Source organism: Acartia tonsa, chromosome 4 (assembly GCF_053477335.1).
Source record: "Acartia tonsa isolate MP-2025a chromosome 4, ASM5347733v1, whole genome shotgun sequence".
Taxonomy (NCBI): domain Eukaryota; kingdom Metazoa; phylum Arthropoda; class Copepoda; order Calanoida; family Acartiidae; genus Acartia; species Acartia tonsa.
The window spans coordinates 38482500-38499518 of record NC_137263.1 but is presented as its reverse complement, the minus strand read 5'-3'; the positions used below and the strand labels follow the sequence as shown (position 1 = coordinate 38499518).

The 17019-nt window shown below is 31.2% G+C and overlaps 2 protein-coding genes across 4 annotated transcripts in view; both read left to right on the top strand.

The window, feature by feature from the left end:
- Nucleotides 1-3550: 3550 nt before the first annotated feature.
- On the top strand, nt 3551-12295 carry LOC145317090 (uncharacterized). Of its 2 annotated transcripts, XM_080157991.1 has the most exons (9): nt 3551-3705; nt 4306-4428; nt 5949-6086; nt 7405-7604; nt 8134-8263; nt 8701-8897; nt 9357-9449; nt 9763-9826; nt 11296-12295. In XM_080157991.1, the coding sequence occupies exons 1-9, from the start codon at nt 3616-3618 to the stop codon at nt 11461-11463; spliced, it is 1203 nt and encodes a 400-aa protein (XP_080014117.1). In that variant the 5' UTR covers nt 3551-3615; the 3' UTR covers nt 11464-12295. The 2 variants fall into 2 exon arrangements, with proteins under 2 accessions (XP_080014117.1, XP_080014118.1); XM_080157992.1 differs by lacking the exons at nt 3551-3705; nt 4306-4428; nt 5949-6086 and adding an exon at nt 6438-6512.
- A 3980-nt stretch (nt 12296-16275) lies between these two features.
- The window catches only part of LOC145317087 (organic cation transporter protein-like), a 22714-nt gene continuing 21970 nt past the window's right edge, over nt 16276-17019 (top strand). For both annotated transcript variants that reach the window (XM_080157989.1, XM_080157988.1), the window contains exon 1: nt 16276-16405. The gene's annotated coding sequence lies outside the window, so the exon portion shown is untranslated. The remainder of the gene's footprint in view (nt 16406-17019) is intronic.

Genomic DNA, 17019 nt, shown 5'->3' with positions numbered 1-17019 from the left:
ACATTAGTTCAAAGCATATTGGACAAAAAATTTGTACTACTTAATGCCATAGACGATATAAGGCTCGTTCAAAAATAACTAATGTAGTAAAGCAAGATTGAAAAAAATTTAAAAATATGTTTAAAACCCCTAAGTCTTGTTGATTTTACTTTTCAGGGCAAATTCATATAATAAGTAAAAACTCTGATTAATAAAAACCTTTAAATTATATTTCAGATTTAAATTTAAAATACATTTCAGTATTCTATATACATATATTTTATATAAAATCCCTTAAATTAAAAAGAAAGCACTGCACTATAATGGTTTAGATAAGATTTTGTAGTTACGATATTTGTATCAGAGTGACAGGATGTGACTTTTAAGATTCAAAACAAGGATGACAACATTCATAAAAGCGAAGTATATCATTTAAGACAGATAAACGACCAGTGACATCACTTTTAATATTAAAAAACATAATCCTTCTAATAAAGTAACTGGATCTGATTCTGTTTGTTTGTGTGTGTTACTGAAGGATCTCGCTAACCACTGAACTGATAAGGTTTTCCTTTAAAGCTTCTCACCGGTCTTGAGAAGGTTTATAACTATTTTGGGGTATGGTACTCCCAACCTTCCAAGAGAAATCGCCCATTAAAAGATGAACCCACCCCCACAAAAAAAATTTTAGTTGCTAGTATGTAAATATGTCGCTAAACAGAAAAAAAAACTTTAATACAGGATTATAGAGATGCCTAATTGACCTAGTAATCACCATTTAGAATATCATAACAATAAGACAACCACATCCCGTAAGTAAGTATGCAATAAAATCCTTTAAATCAAAATGTTAAAAATGAACTAACTAACATATTATCAAAAATTGAAATTGCCCAATAAAATGCCTTTATAATATGTTTTTATAATTTTGTTTTGCTTTTCAGGAAAACTTTCTATTTAATATGACATTTTATTGACCTTTTATGAGTAAAGGACAGAACACTCTTACAATCCCACGGCCACCAATCCAAAATAAAAAAATCTATTTAAACGAACAATATTTTTTGCACGTCCTAGTGTGTCCTAGATCAGAACTATTTTATGGTGGCGTTATGCATATTATTTTATAAATAAAAATGACACAGATATTCAAACGTACGGGCGTAAATTATCAAAATATGAAGTAGCTTTGCTGTCAGTATTAAAACGTAGTATATACAAGTTATTTTCGCGTTTGTTGCGTGAATCACATATTTAGAAATTTATAAGAGTGTAAAATCCAAAATGAAAGAAAGTCATGTCAAACTGCCGATTAGTTCATGCGTAGTAATTATACTACCACCACAAGTATGTATTCATATTTTCGTGTGTGGATTATATGTCAACCATGGCCACTTTTATTTATCTAATACCATAGATAATTGATAATTATGTGATTTGAAAAAAATTATGTCATTTTATTGTTACCCATGAGAACTTTTATTTAAAGCCATGTAGTTGACATTAACCATTGAAATTTTATATCAGTTTTGAAAATTGGAATTACAAAAGTAACTTTAAATCGGAGCAAATCGAAAGTGTTTTTCATACGCAGTTGAACAAAATTAGGATTGATTATGTCTATTGTCAAAAACGAAGCCTTTCTATAATAAGGGTAGGTAACGGTTAGCTTTTTCCCATTAATTAAGACATGTTGAAATTGTCGTATCGATTTTAAACTTTGCATGACGATTCCTACAACGGTTAGGTACAATTTATGAAGCGTAGCAACTCTATGATCGTTACCAGAAAGTCCATTTTTTTGACAACAAATTTTTTAATGATAAAATTATCCATTTGTTTTGACTTTTGATTTCTAGAACAACAAGATTATATGCGATGCATCTCATATTCAAGTCATTAAGCAGTTAGGGAGTTGAATCCATTTTTATGCAGAAATATAATCTATGATTATGGTTTGGACCCTCTAAAACTGTAATCTACCCTTCCACTTTCCCCTCTCTTGGTGAAGATATCTTCAACGCCGATACGATTTTTGAAATATAAGATTCCACTTTTTTCTCTCTTGTTAAAGATATCTTCACCAAGAGAGGCAAAAGTGGAATCTTAAATTTCAAAAATCGTATCGGCGTTGAAGATATCTTCACCAAGAGAGGAGAAAGTGGAATCTTACATTTCAAAAATCGTATCGGCGTTGAAGATATCTTCACCAAGAGAGGGGAAAGTAGAATCTTACATTTCAAAAATCGTATCGGCGTTGAAGATATCTTCACCAAGAGAGGGGAAAGTGGAAAGGTAGATTACAGTTTTAGAGGGTCCAAACCATAATCATAGATTATATTTCTGCTTCTATAAAAATAGATTCAACTCCCTAACTGTTAAGGAAGAAAGTCCTTAAAAAGTATCCTGTATTTAAGTAATTTTCATCATATTTAGATACAATTTTGTTTAGACTTAGAGTTAGGAATTAAAATTCTGCTTATTAAGTTCTGACACTCTACATGTATTAGTGTACGTTTTGCCTACCCTTTAAATTTAGAGCTTCGATATTATTGCTGTTGTCATCCTTGTTTTGATGTACGTTTCGGTAACGTAAAAAATCCTCGTCCTTTTTAACAGTAATCAAGATCCAATCAAGATCAAGAACCAATTAGGGAACTTCTGGGTTGGTTTTAGGATATTTTATTTCTAAATCTAAGTCTTGGATTAGTTTTTTGCTATTTTGTAGAATGTATTGTGAATCCCTAGATGCTATTGGAGAAGCAATAGCATCTAGTTTATAAAAAAAAATAATCGAAGCCTTGTGATTAAATGCGGTAATAAATAAGAAAAAGAACTCCCTACAATAAATACATAAACATTATATAATTGTGTATGTTGTATGTATATCTAGATCTAAAGAAAATGAGGTGTGGCTGGTTTTTTAAAATTTTTATATGCAATACTTTATAGCTTCAGTATATTATTGTATTTTCAATTATACATCTCAGTTATAAAGCAACAGTGTTGCTGCTTACATAGCAAATAATTTAAGTTTAATGATTAAATATTTAAGAAAACTAACAATATTATATAATATTCTCAAAATAATCTCAAACGGTAGTTAAATTAAAACAAACAAACAGTGTTAAAGTTCCTTTGTTGATGCCCATTGTTTCATAGTTAAAGGAAAGGGCATGGTGTAAAGGGGGTGGATAGGGAGTATCGTTATTTTATCCAGCCACAAGTTTCATGACAAATGACAATTTGGTGTAAGATCCAAGTAATTATAAATCCATTTCTGCAGAATAATTTTTTAATGATCCCATTAATTTTGTCACATCAAATTGGCGCCGAATTTAAAAGTAAATAAGTATATTTCAATCAAAGTTTAGATTGTGTAATTCGATGAATAACTAAAAAATTTATCAGTTGACAGTGCCAATAGTCTCCGAAAGTAGTATGGTTTTTGTTTGTTCGTTAAGATTTTGCTCTCACTGAACCGATTGATTTCTTCATTTTAAAAAAGCTTAACGCAACTTTAATTTTGAAATATAATACTCGGGATGGTTGATTTCCGCACCCTCCTCCCCCTACGAACAAAGATACCCTAGATGCTAGAATTTTATTTTAACATCTTTTATAATTTTAGATAAAATGTCAAATTTAGGTTTAACAGATGAAATAAATGAGAAAGAGAAGTTAACTGACGACATTAAAGATGAATATAAAGAAGATCCTATTAAGGAAATTTTAGTCTTGAAAACAATAAGAAGCTTATCATCAGCGCCAGAAATATCCTATTATACAAAGTTTTTTTATTGTCTGTGGCGAAGGATCTCGTAAACTGCTGAATGGATATGGGTCTCCTTTACAGTGGGAGGGTAACACCACATTCTAAAGAGAAATCGGCCCTTGAAAATAATCCAAGAATTTTATTTTACTTTTTCTTTTTAAGATTGAAATTAAGAAGCAGAGTCCACTAACGTCCCCTCCAACCTTAAGTGCCCCTAGAGGCCTCTATGGGCGTAGCCGCTACTTGTTTCAAAAGGAATAAGAAAAATGATTACAACATCCATAAGTAGCGAAGCTCATGAATGTATAAAGTAGAACAACAAAGCATATTATATTTGCTAAAAAGGGTACATAGCAGAAAGATGGTCATAATAAGTAATGATGCTTAGTGGCCATGCGAATCTTTACACAAAATCTATAAGTATATCTGTATAAAGAAGAGCATTATCGACAGACCGATATATTGTCCCAATGTTCTTTCCATGATTTTTGTGCTTTTTATGGATGCTGTTATTCTTGTTAATATGTAAAACTAAAATATAAACCTTGTAGAATATTACAAGTCAAGAAGACCCAAGTGAACCAGATGACCCCTGCTATTCAAAACAATATTTTGTCGTTTTCTGTCTGATTATGGCGGTTGCTATTATTTTTTGGGTCCTACTTTTTATACAGGTAAATATCAAAATTTTTATCTATAAGAGGAATTTGAACAATTAAATAAGTCGAGCTCACAAATTTTAATCAATCAATCGGACCTTAAACACAAAAGATATGTGGAAATACGCTCTATAATAATGGAAATATGGACATGAAATTTCAGCCGTGTATCTTGAAAAGAAGCAAAGAAAATGTAACTTTATTTAGAACTAGCGGATACGCCCCTAGAGGCCTCTAGTGGCACTTTAAATGTTTTTTTATTTCAAACGATATTATACATGGTAACAAATTTTGTCAGGTTTTTTCTATGTTGCGTTGAAGTCTCGAGAAAAATATTTTTTAAAATTCGATTTTTGTGATTTCTCTTGGGAGGGTGGTGGTAACCCCCCCTTCAAAATAGTTATATACCTTTCCGGGACCTATGGGAAGCTATCCTGTTAAGGAGAACCCAATCGGTTCAGCGGTTAGCGAAATCCTTCGGCACAGACAGACATCGTTCTACTTTGTATTATAGATTTATCTAAATAATATAAACACAAAAAAATCTGTCTTTTTAACTTCTGTTTGTATTTTTTATTATCCTCTATTTATTTTTTTTTATGAACTAACAAACACTTGTTTATTTAACACGTGATAAAATACAATTTTATAAATTGGGTTTTATCAGAGTTTTAGACGCAATGATTTAAAGATTCCAATATGTCTGGAATAGAAGAAGAGCAAAAATAAAATAAAAATATATAATTCGGAAATTGAGGAAAAGGTTTTGCAATCAAAGGGTGATTGTATGTAACAGTGGAATATAATAATAGTGCGACAGGATCGCAGTAAAAATGTCTCTGAGTTGAGATAATCAATTATTCTATGATATTTTCAGTTGACTAGGGGGGAGGGAGTTGGATCTTGTACATTAATGAAAATTTTTATGAAGTATAAAAAGTTAGACTTTTCTATTATGTATAAAAAGTGTAAATTTAGTGAGAGATTGTTCTTGAGATATTTTTCTGGTAGATATACCTGAATCTTATACAAATATTAATGCGCAATGCCGCGCGGGATCTTTTTCATAAATCCTGTTTGGGGAATACCAAAAATTTACATTAAACTCCCACCGAAAATAAATTATCTTAAAGTGCCATCAATTACTATTTAGACTAGTTAAAAAATCAGATTACAATTCACGTTATGTTTGTAAAAAGTAAATTGAATGGTATTAAAACGCAAATTAAAAATTACAATTATTTTATGCAAAGCTCTTCTATAACAATAAATCTATAAATAAAGACATGTATACCTAGACAATTACTTAGATCCACCTGTTAGGGACTTTTTCATCTGCTGGCAAATTGATTTCTGCTCGTTTGTAGTGACTTTGCTGTTTTAATATCTCCGACGCTATTGGTTGATTTGAAAGTCGGTACAGGGTCCTCGGGGTGGATGACATACAGTTATTTAACTCCTTTTCCCTATTTTGTTTTACTCTAATTCAACAACTATAAGCTACTAAATTTAAAGTTTTTTATCTACTTCTTTAGATATTGAGTAAGAAACGGAAGAACGTGAATGGTGTTGAGATCCTGTTATTCCTCCTGGGGATATGTACTGTCGTCCAGTTTGGTCCCATGTTGGCACATGCTATTCACTCAGCACATGGTACTTATAAATATACACAGGTATACAATAGTTTGGTCCCATGCTGGCACAAGCTATTCACTCAGCACATGGAGCTTATAAATATACACAGGTATACAATAGTTTGGTCCCATGCTGGCACATGCTATTCACTCAGCACATGGAGCCTATAAATATACACAGGTATACAATAGTTTGGTCCCATGCTGGCACATGCTATTCACACAGCACATGGAGCATATAAATATACACAGGTATACAATAGTTTGGTCCCATGCTGGCACATGCTATCCACTCAGCACATGGAGCTTATAAATATACACAGGTATACAACAGTTTGGTCCCATGCTGGCACATGCTATTCACTCAGCACATGGAGCTTATAAATATACACAGGTATACAATAGTTTGGTCCCATGCTGGCACATGCTATTCACTCAGCACATGGAGCTTATAAATATACACAGGTATACAATAGTTTGGTCCCGCTGGCACATGCTATTCACTCAGCAAAGGCTGCTGTTATTTTTTTCTTTTAATTACCTTGTTGAGCACTTTAAGTTTAATTGTTTCTGCACTTTCCTCTACTTTCAAATACATAGCTATATGCTATGGAATAAGCATCTGTTATTTAAATATCTGGTGCAGTTCCTGGTGAAATGTTCCTGGAATCGACTTACAGAAAAAAAAGTTTTAAAAATGTTTTTAGGGGGGCCAATTTTCTTAGGGGCAATATATCTTATATTATAGGGTGGTGATACCCTGAAAATAGATATAAAATTTTCCAGGACCTATGAGAAGATACATTGGTAAGGAGAAACATATCGGTTCAGCGGTTGGCAAGAAACTTCGTTACAGACAGACACACAGACATCCTGCTAACTTACTGATTTATCTGTGAATATTATTTGTATATGTCAGTTAAATCTGGTATTTAATGAGCAAAATATAAATAGGCACTTCCGCCTAGTTCCTCAACAATTTAAATAGGATTTTTAAAAATTCTTGACATAGTACATAAAGCAGTTTTATTTGGTTCTAACAAATATATTTTGAAGGATTGCAAAATTTTATGTACTATATTTTCTTCTACGGATTGAAAAATTTTATTTTTCGGGGATAAATTTTATGAATCAATACGGTACATGTATTTTCCATCACATTGTATTTTTGAGCTCTATTATTTAACTAATTGGCATGATTTGTAATATTATTAAAAGCAGGTCATGGGAGCCGCACATCAGCCATGTCTAAGCCTCAATTTTAAACCCATTTGGGGACTTTAAAAACTGTAAAACTTAAAAGGTTGATTTACCTGAGGCTCACATCCTTACATGCAGTTGACGCGCCTTTTTCTAGACTGGTTGCAAGCTGATGTTCTACACTGAGTACGGCACCCGTCACACAATCACGTTGCTTGTTATTCTCACACATGTGTACGCTCACCTTGGTATCCGTCACGGATTTGAGAGTGTGGATAGAAAGATAAAAGATCACACCGGATGGTTGGTTGTTCTGCTTCTGGCCGTCGAATGTGTCTTTGGGTTTGGACCAGCTCTGTGAGTTTTTTTTTATTTTTAAAAATATTATTTACATTTTTATTGTTAAACAAATAAAATGTGCCGCTTTTTATGCGTGACTAAGAAATAGGCTTTCACACAGTTGCAGGGAAAGCATGAAAGCTGTAAAACGCTGGGATCTAAAAAGATAAATAAGACAATGGCTAATAAATTAATATACATCCCCAATGAAACAAAATTACCCCTTCTTTAGATTACAATCAGTGGTTGAAGCGTTGGGACACGCAACTTAATGAACAAATCAATTAAAATTTAATAAAAGTCCCCAAAGTTGTTAAGCCAAAGAATAAGACACTTATTATAAAACTTAAAACAAATAGAAAAACGGTAAAAACCCAAGCATCTGTTTTAAATATATTCACAAAAAGTGCGTTTAGAGCCTTGACAAACCTAACCCTTTCCTTATTTTAAAATAATTTAAAAATTAGGAGAGTGGAATTAGTTTAAATGTCTAACCTTGCGGGGCCTCTCATAACCCCATAAAACCTGACATAAGAATTTTTTTCAGTTTCGTGGACGTGTATCCAGTACACTTGCCGTTGTCAAAATTATTTTCAAAATTTGACCCAGCGTATGGTAAAAAAATTGAGGCAACTCGTGATCTGTGTGTTTGGACAACAACCCTGAATATTACACAGGTACAATTTCATTCAGAAATATCAAGGCTCTAGATTTGTTTAGAATTTTAACGCTATTCAGAGTAGGGAGGGGGGATGAGCCCCCCCCCCCCTCCCCTGGCACCCTCGTGTATCGAACACCATAATATATATCAAAACAAACTAAATAGCACAGTTGCTAGAAATTAAAAATTAGGAAGATTAAAATCAAGTTTACCACCATGTCACCGTTATTTTAGCTCTCAAAATATACCTGGATTTTTCTTGATTTTTTATGTGGCAGCTAGGATGAATGGATAGGGGGTACTGGGTCTATATAATCGACACAGACATACTGAGAAGGCAAGGTATAGAGCAGCTAATCGTTGAAGGCTGTTTTTGCAGGTTATCCACTTGCAATTTTCCACTTAATTTCTTCTATACATTAATTTAGAATTACAACCAAATAATTATTTCAGTTGTTGCCTATGGAGCTAGTTGAAAGAGCATGGACACCCTACTTGATCCCCGTCATTGGTCTGGCCGCCTACGAGGCTGTCATGTACCTGTTCTCTGCCTCGCTGATGCAACTCCGGGCGGGTGTCACTGAACCCAACAGGAAGTCAAGAATGACTATAGCTCTGTACCTGGCTATTTCTTACTTTGCAATGAATGTGTAAGTAGTTTCTTGGCTGCATATGCTTTTGGTTGGTTAATCGATAGTGCACGTGTAAGTGTTGACACCTAACATATTTTATAGAATGTCTGTTTTATTACAACTTTAAATTGCAGATTTTTACATCGCCCTTAAAATTAACCAATCGCCGCCTTTTATCAAATTACTAGAATATTACTGAATATCTTTTGACAAAGTGGCCAGTTTATTTTAGCGTCAAATTATATAATTCATACAGATAATGAAGAATGAATATAAAGAGTCTAGATGATCAAACCTTTAATTTAACCAATAGGAACACAGTGTAACAATTTGATCAAATCATTGGTTAAAAAGTGTACGTGTTTTTGTTTTATTTTCTTATTTATTAATCCATATGAAAAGTCAACTATAAATAGCTGACAAGCAATTGCCTTTTCAGAGATATTTCATTTTTATTATTAATTTTGTATATTTTAGTCCGTACAGCCTTGTGATAATGTCAAACTATTATTGTGCTTTGTATGGATGTGACCACGGCAAACATTCATCCAAAGTCATTTGTAATCTTCAGTAAGTTTAACTTTTTAATCTATAAATATGTTAATCAGGCCCACTCCCTACATAGTGTAGTGTAGGTTTATTTAATAGTTTACTAACAATAATTAAAATTAAAAGAATGGATTAACTCTTATCATCTGAAGATCAAGGGTTTCCTCCAGAACAAATTTACAATTAAATATTTTCTATGTGGGGTAATTACCTAATGTAAATTTCATTCAAAACTGGAGGGGAGGGGGGTGAGGTTAACCTCTAATAAGAACGCGGGTTTCCTTGTCTTAATGGACGTACAGACTTTTTTTTATATTTTTATGTAATATTTTAGATGGTTTACACATCTTATTCACCAGTTCTGGTTTCTCTTTGTTCCCATCTTCGTTCTGTTTCAGGTGAATTTTTAGTTGAAGGATGATAAACTCAGCTTCTATACAAGTCAACCAAATAGTTTGTTCCTATAAGGCTTAAAAATAAATTAAATAATGATTATTCTAGAGTGTATCTTAAAGCTTAACAATGCCTACAAAAGTAAATATTTTGTTAATTTAAAACTGTATTGGAATCAAAGAAGATAAAGTATAAAATAGAATCCAGGTAGAAGATTCTGCCTGGCTAGCCTGAAATAAAATTGGAACTTTTGAAAGCCCTAAATGGCTACAAGGCTTGTAGTAAAATCACATGATTTCAGATATTATCGAGAAATGATATGAAAAATAAATGCCTTTTTTAATAGTATACTAAAAGCCATACAGCCAATCGTCCAGCCATATTTGTCCTATTCACAATGGATTAAAACCTTATAGTATGAGCAAAACTTTAAACAAAAATTCATTTCAACATGAATTTAGTAAAAAAAATGACTTTAAAAATATTTGGTTAAGAAATAATGATCACGGCATTTGTATTAGGGTTGCGCATGAATTTGTTTACAAAAAATCCTTAGCAGCTGATTTTTAATTCTTTCAAGGTCTGAGAGTAAAAGATGTTTATATCCAATTATATATTTTTAAGTATTTTAATTTCAATTATTATCATAAATTATTTTATTAATTGTTGAGTTATACGCAAGTTACGTTTACATTTCGTAATCGAGTCATAAAGTACATTGACAGTGGTGAAATGTAAACAATATTAGATAAACATAAATTTAATTTCTATGCAATAGAGACATAAAGTTAGAGGAAAAATCTAATACTTTTCGATATATTTTCATTAAAAAGATATTATTTCAGTTTTGTCCCAACTTGACATGTGTACCATTCAAGTTTCATATTATGTTTTTATTGCGCAAGCGCAACTTTTCTTCAATATTCCCTAAAATATTTGAGGTTTTCATTTCTATTCCTCCTTATTCTATGATTGGAATAAGGAAGGATACACTTAGTAATACATCTTAGGTTTACACCACACCATTGATTTTAAAAGCTTAGCTTTGCAAAAGTTAGGATTGTCCTTTCGATTTCAATCTTAACATTATGATTCCTATGACAGTTGGGTATGATAAAAAATCTGAAAGTGTAGCAACTTTATAAACGTCACCAAAAAATCCGTACATCCATTTAAAACATGCTGTTTTTTTAAACTTTTCTGACAACAATTTCCGTATGATATAATTCTCTTAAACATTTGATTTTTGGAAAAATGATTCTTAGAACAACAAGGTAGGAAAAGCATCGCTATGATTAATTATTAAATAAGTATGTGCTTAAACAGTATACTGTAAACAAATGTACATTGCATATGAATTTATTTCTGACACCCTACAAGTGTTAATTTTCGTTTTTCCCACAGTCTGATTTTAAACCTCTGCTTTTGTTGATGTTGACATCCTTGTTTTTAGAGATATTCCATTTCTTTTTAGGAGAAGCATGTGCCAGAGCCAGTTATGAACACCATCAGCCTGTACACAGAAAAAATCAAGTCTAAAATTCCAAATAGTCAACCTAGACGAACATATCATACAAATGAACACATCAATCCCCTACCCACAGCCATTGAGAATCCTCATAATCAAGTACAAGTCTGCTAGACGAAAAATATAAAGTATACAAAAAAGCAGGGTATTTAATTAGATATAAGCTGAAGGAGGTTTGGTGGATTTTTTTTAACTTTTTGAAGTTCTCTGTATTTTGTAAATTCTCTTGTTATAGTAGCTATCTTATTTAGATTAGTAGTAGTAACATTGTAATTATCAAACAATTAAAAAAGGAGATTATTTAAAAATGATTTAATTGGTTTTATTTTGATTTTTTAGAAATAGACATTTTTTTGATTTTAAAGGTTATTTGGCTTAATCAAAAGATCAAGTTTTTTAGAATTATAGAGAGGTAATTTTATTGATAATTAAATGAAGTAGATGAATAAAAGAAACCCACCACAATACCTCCTTATATTTTTTTGTTGTTGATTGCGTTAGTTAAACTAAATCTGTGATTGATTTGCATTTATACAAGGATAATTATGTCCAATATAAGTTATATGAGAGAAGAAATTCCCTAACGTTGGTGGTAATAAAGGACAGCAATCTATAATTCCAAAAAATGTTTTAATACTATAACGTTATAAGTATTTATTTTATCAACTTAAAATTTAACAGATATATATGTAGTGGTTTTGATGAGGAGTGTTAACCTTAAGGGTGAAAAAAATTAGAAGGAAGGCGTTTATTTTAATGTAATGGTACTTATTGACACCCCTTTACACTCCCCTAACGCCTCCTAGTATAAATGGGTAGGATGGTTAATGTTTAACACAGGCGTTCAAATCAGATCCTGATTAACTATTGATAATAGCAGGACAGGCTGCAATACGCACAGGAGTGAGTTGTAGAGTAGCTTTGCAGCTAGATATATTTAAGCACAGTGCAAATGAAGGTGCTTTGACTTTTGTGTCAGAACCTAAATTGGGACATAGTGCATTTCATTACCCTAGGTTAGGTAACTTCATTTCACTTTTCAATAAAATCTAAAATGCAGCGGTTTTTGAGAAATTAGATTTGAAAATTTCAAGTTCAATATTCACCCACTAGGAGTTAACGCATAATCATGTCAAGAAAAGCAAAGATTATTTATTTAAAATTATTATTAAATTTATTGAACAACTTTGCTTTTATAAAATTCTTCATAAAAGTTTGAAGTGAGTTAATTGTTGGCCATTTTATTAATTGCTTTGCTAAGGTCACGGAAATTCAGCCTTAAATAAATCATATATAGAGAGGTTTCATGACTGACTTTATAAAAGCAAAGTTGTTCCAAATTTTAAATAAATAATCTTTGCTTTTCTTGTCATGATTATGCGGTAACTCCTAGTGGGTGAAAATTTAACTTATAATTTTTAAATCTAATTTTCTCAAAAACCGCTGTAATTTAGGTTCTGACACTAAAGTCAAAGCACCTTCGAAGGCACTGTGTGAGAGTTTTGTAATAAAATTTCGATGCACGCTATAGTTCTACTCAGGGATCTAAAGGGATAAGACATTGGCCGATAAATTGATGTACATTCCCAAAGATTATATACAAAATTATCCCTTTTGTAGATTAAAATTAGTTGTTGTAACGTTTGGACACTGAACTTAATGAACTAACCAATCAAAAATTCAATTAAAGTCTCCATAGTTATTTCGACTAACAAGAAAATGTCATTATAAAACTTTGGGGGCTAGTGTAATAAACTGCTCAATGTTCCAACTTCCCAACCTTTTAATTTTTTAAAAATATTCTAATTATAAAAGTCTTTCATATAATGATTGTTTTTTTTATATATTTCAATAATTATCATTTTCTACTATGTAGTTTTTATTTTATATCTAATATTTGATTTTTTTTTATTATTGAACATTGTCTTTACATATCACAAACAATTAGTTTGATCTAATTCATAAAAAAATATTCTGTAAGTATATCTTTTAAAATAAAATAAAAGTAAGAGAAGTTAAATAACGTTATAATACAAATTCAAAATGTATATTTTTGGACTGATTTGTTTATTATCGAATCTTATTTTATATATTTTATTTTGCAAGTTTTATATGTGTCATTATTTAAAAAGACAAAATGTAAAATCATTGTTAATCAAATAAAATTAGAAACAATTTTTTTTAGTCTTAGTACATTAAAAAACAATCTTTAAAGCGTTATGGACAAACCGAAGAACATAAGAGTCCAGACGAATCTTAACAAAAAATATTTGCCGTCTATCTTAAATAGCAGCTGAATAAATCTTATATTTATCCGTAGAATTTATGACAAACTAAAGGTCAGACATGTTAAGCTCTAAAGTAGCCCCGCTGCTTAAAATGCTTACATTAATAAAATAAATATAAATGTATAATAGTTTATAATCTTTAAAGATGTAACTTGTTTTAGGAAATTTCGTAATTGTTGATTCCAGACTCATTTTAACATTATAAATATGTTTGAAGTGGCAAAGCTACTCTATAATTTTTTGTACCTATTTCCGTCCGTCAGTATGCCCGTCAGTAAGCCAGTATGTATGGGTAAAATGTTACTTTCTCGTCTATGATAGACGGCTGCACTTTTTTTATGATATCACAATAAGCATCTAGTGTGTAATTAACTTAGTCCGCCGGTCTGTCATTCATTCTACAAAAATATATAAATACAAATGTCAACGGCTTCGTTATTCCTATTAATATATTATTGTTTAATGAACCCTTAATATCTGCTCTTTAAATCTCTTTTTTTGTATTTCCATCCATGATACTTTTGAACTTATGGATATTGTCATCTTTGTTTAACCCTTTACAGTCGGGCCCCTTGCCGCACCTTAATCGGTCGGGGGGGGGGGGGGCGTTCAACGCCCCCCCTAATTATCTCAGTTCCTATTAGAGCTAGAGGGCTAAATTTTTTTGTGCAAGTCCCTTGTTTGATAATGAATTTCCGACCTTTTATATGTCTAAGTCAATTTTCGCTTCCTTCACCCTTTTATTTAACAACCTTTGTTTTTAGGTCTTTTTTTATTTAAAATTTCAAACGGCTGAAATTTTCTTATTTTTGAAGCTAGAAAAAAAAAATTTTCCCAGAAAATGTTATTTTTATGTAAATTTTACATTAGAAATATCAAAATATAAATTTCAGCGGCCGCAGCTGTACTTGGCAGCTGCCAGCCGCCGCAGTCGGCGGTCGGCGGGAAAACGGCGGATCTTCATGAAATTTTAATACGTTATGTAGACATGTAAGAAAAGCTTAAGTTTAAAATTTGAAGTATCTAAGTCAAAAATTGCGGCCACAGCAGCCTTTTAAAGATATCTGGAGACCTGGAGAATCAGGACCTGCAGGATCATACCTGGAACATGAAAGTGACTTGAACACCTGTATTTCATATAAGGATGTACTACTAGGGGATTTTTTAGTATTTTGGTATGATAAAATGCTTTGTTTTAGTCAAAAAAATATTTTTGCTCTTTACCTGGATGACCCTGCCAGGTTTGCTGGCATCCTGTGCCCGCCAGGATGGAGATATTCAAAAAATTCCAACTCTCAGTTATGTGTCATACCTATACTTAAAAAGTCAAGCAGTTTGGGCTCTTTATCTTTCACACACAGAAAATGAGATAGAAAAAACCGGATGGGGGGGCGTTCAACGCCCCCCCCCCCCCCTCCCGACCGTTAAGGGTTAATTACGCATAAGAAAAACTATATAAAACTGGTAAATAAGTTATTATAAGCAAATTTAAAAATTAAGACTATTTATATAAGGATAAAAATAATTAGTGTATGGACAAGAATAACAACTTCCATAAGTAACGAAGTGTAAAAAAAATATTAACAATGACCTAAGGCCTAACAGGCCAAGTAATTTGTATACTGTATGCTCTTGTGAAAGGGATATCTTCACAAAAAAAATCTTAATTAGCAGACAAGAAAATTATATTTTTTCAATAGCGTTACGCACTGACATACAAAGTAATTAAAAAGTAACAGAGCTTATTAAAACATTACATATATACGTCCCAATATGCATAAGTCTTAAATAAAGAAGCCATCAAACGTTACCCCGATGCTGGAAAACACATATTATCCGGTAGTTTAGCACATATACATTATACACAATACACATACAATTAATAGAATTTTATACAGAAAAATATTCTAATCTTACAAATTAGTTTTGTGATAAATAAAATAAAAGAACCACATTTAAGATAAGAGAGAGTCTAAGATTACATTTACCAGTGCTTTACCGCGAGATTTTAAATCAAGCAGACAAAATAAAAAGTACGTATAACAGACAAAATCATATAAAGTTTTCTGTGTTAGGTCGAGCCTTTTACCGCGGCAAAATAAAGACGTTAGAAATAGTACATAATATTGCTTATAATATCAGATGTGCAACTTTAATGGTAAAAAAATCTTCGTTTATCCTGTAATAGGAAATAGCGCGATTTTTTTTGTCCATTAAAATTTCGATGATGACTGCATCGATTGATTACATAATTTCAGAGTTCTGGCCAGGTTCATGGCTATTTTTCCTCTGAAATTTTATACTCCTTTAATGACTTACAGCGTAGCCGAGAGTTTAAATATAAAAACCAGTATTTGATTACTCTATCAAATATCTAATGTGTAAAACACTGTATTAATGAAAGTAAAGTACATTGCACTATACTCGGGAAAAATAACTTTCTTCTGCTAGCTTTCCTTACACTAACCACAGTTGACCAAATTTTAAACAAAAAAATATTATTTTTAATAATAAAAAAATCTATTTTTACAAAAGAAAAGAAAAACGCAAATATTACTAATTTCCAAAAATCCGGATTATTCATGAAATTGATTTGACGATATTTTACATGAAATAAGCAAAATTGATATGACATAAAAAAAAGTATATGAATAGAAAACTGCACATTTTTAATCTGTAGTATGATGTTAGTGTAAGCACTGAATTCAGTTTCAGTCAACTCATTCCAACTTTTTAATGTTGTTATTTCAATATTTGTAGTACTCCAGGTAATTATTATATTTTTTTATAATAATCTTAAACAAATGAAATTTATTAATATTACAGAGAACATGATTATATGTCAAATTGTATGTTTTTTGGCCATACTTTATAATATACAGCTTTACTGTAACGTCTCTAAATAACTCTTAGAGTATGGTACCAGAAAGTCTGTATAAAATATGTTGATTATAACATTTTTGACAACAATTTTTAAATATATATTATAACTATGTTTATTTGATTTTTGTAATAATTATTTATTTTACATAAAAAGATATTGTTACAATGAAAGCATCTCTGTAAAAAGTCCTAAATATGTATGTCCTTGAACAGTATCCTGAATTGAAACAATTTTGCCACAAATTTACATACATTTTTTTACTCATAAATTTAGATTCTGTTTTTTAAATTTAATATGTTTTACAAGTTTTAACGTTCATTTGCCTTTACGTTTTACAGCTTCGCTGTAAAAGATGTTGTCTTCCTTGTTAAGATGTATACTTATTATAGTCTATATCAAGCCATAAAATATGACCCTTACTATTCTTACTATATTAATGAATAACTTTGAAGAGCTACATATATTGTTAAAAATCTTTTTTTAATTTCTAAGAAGTCA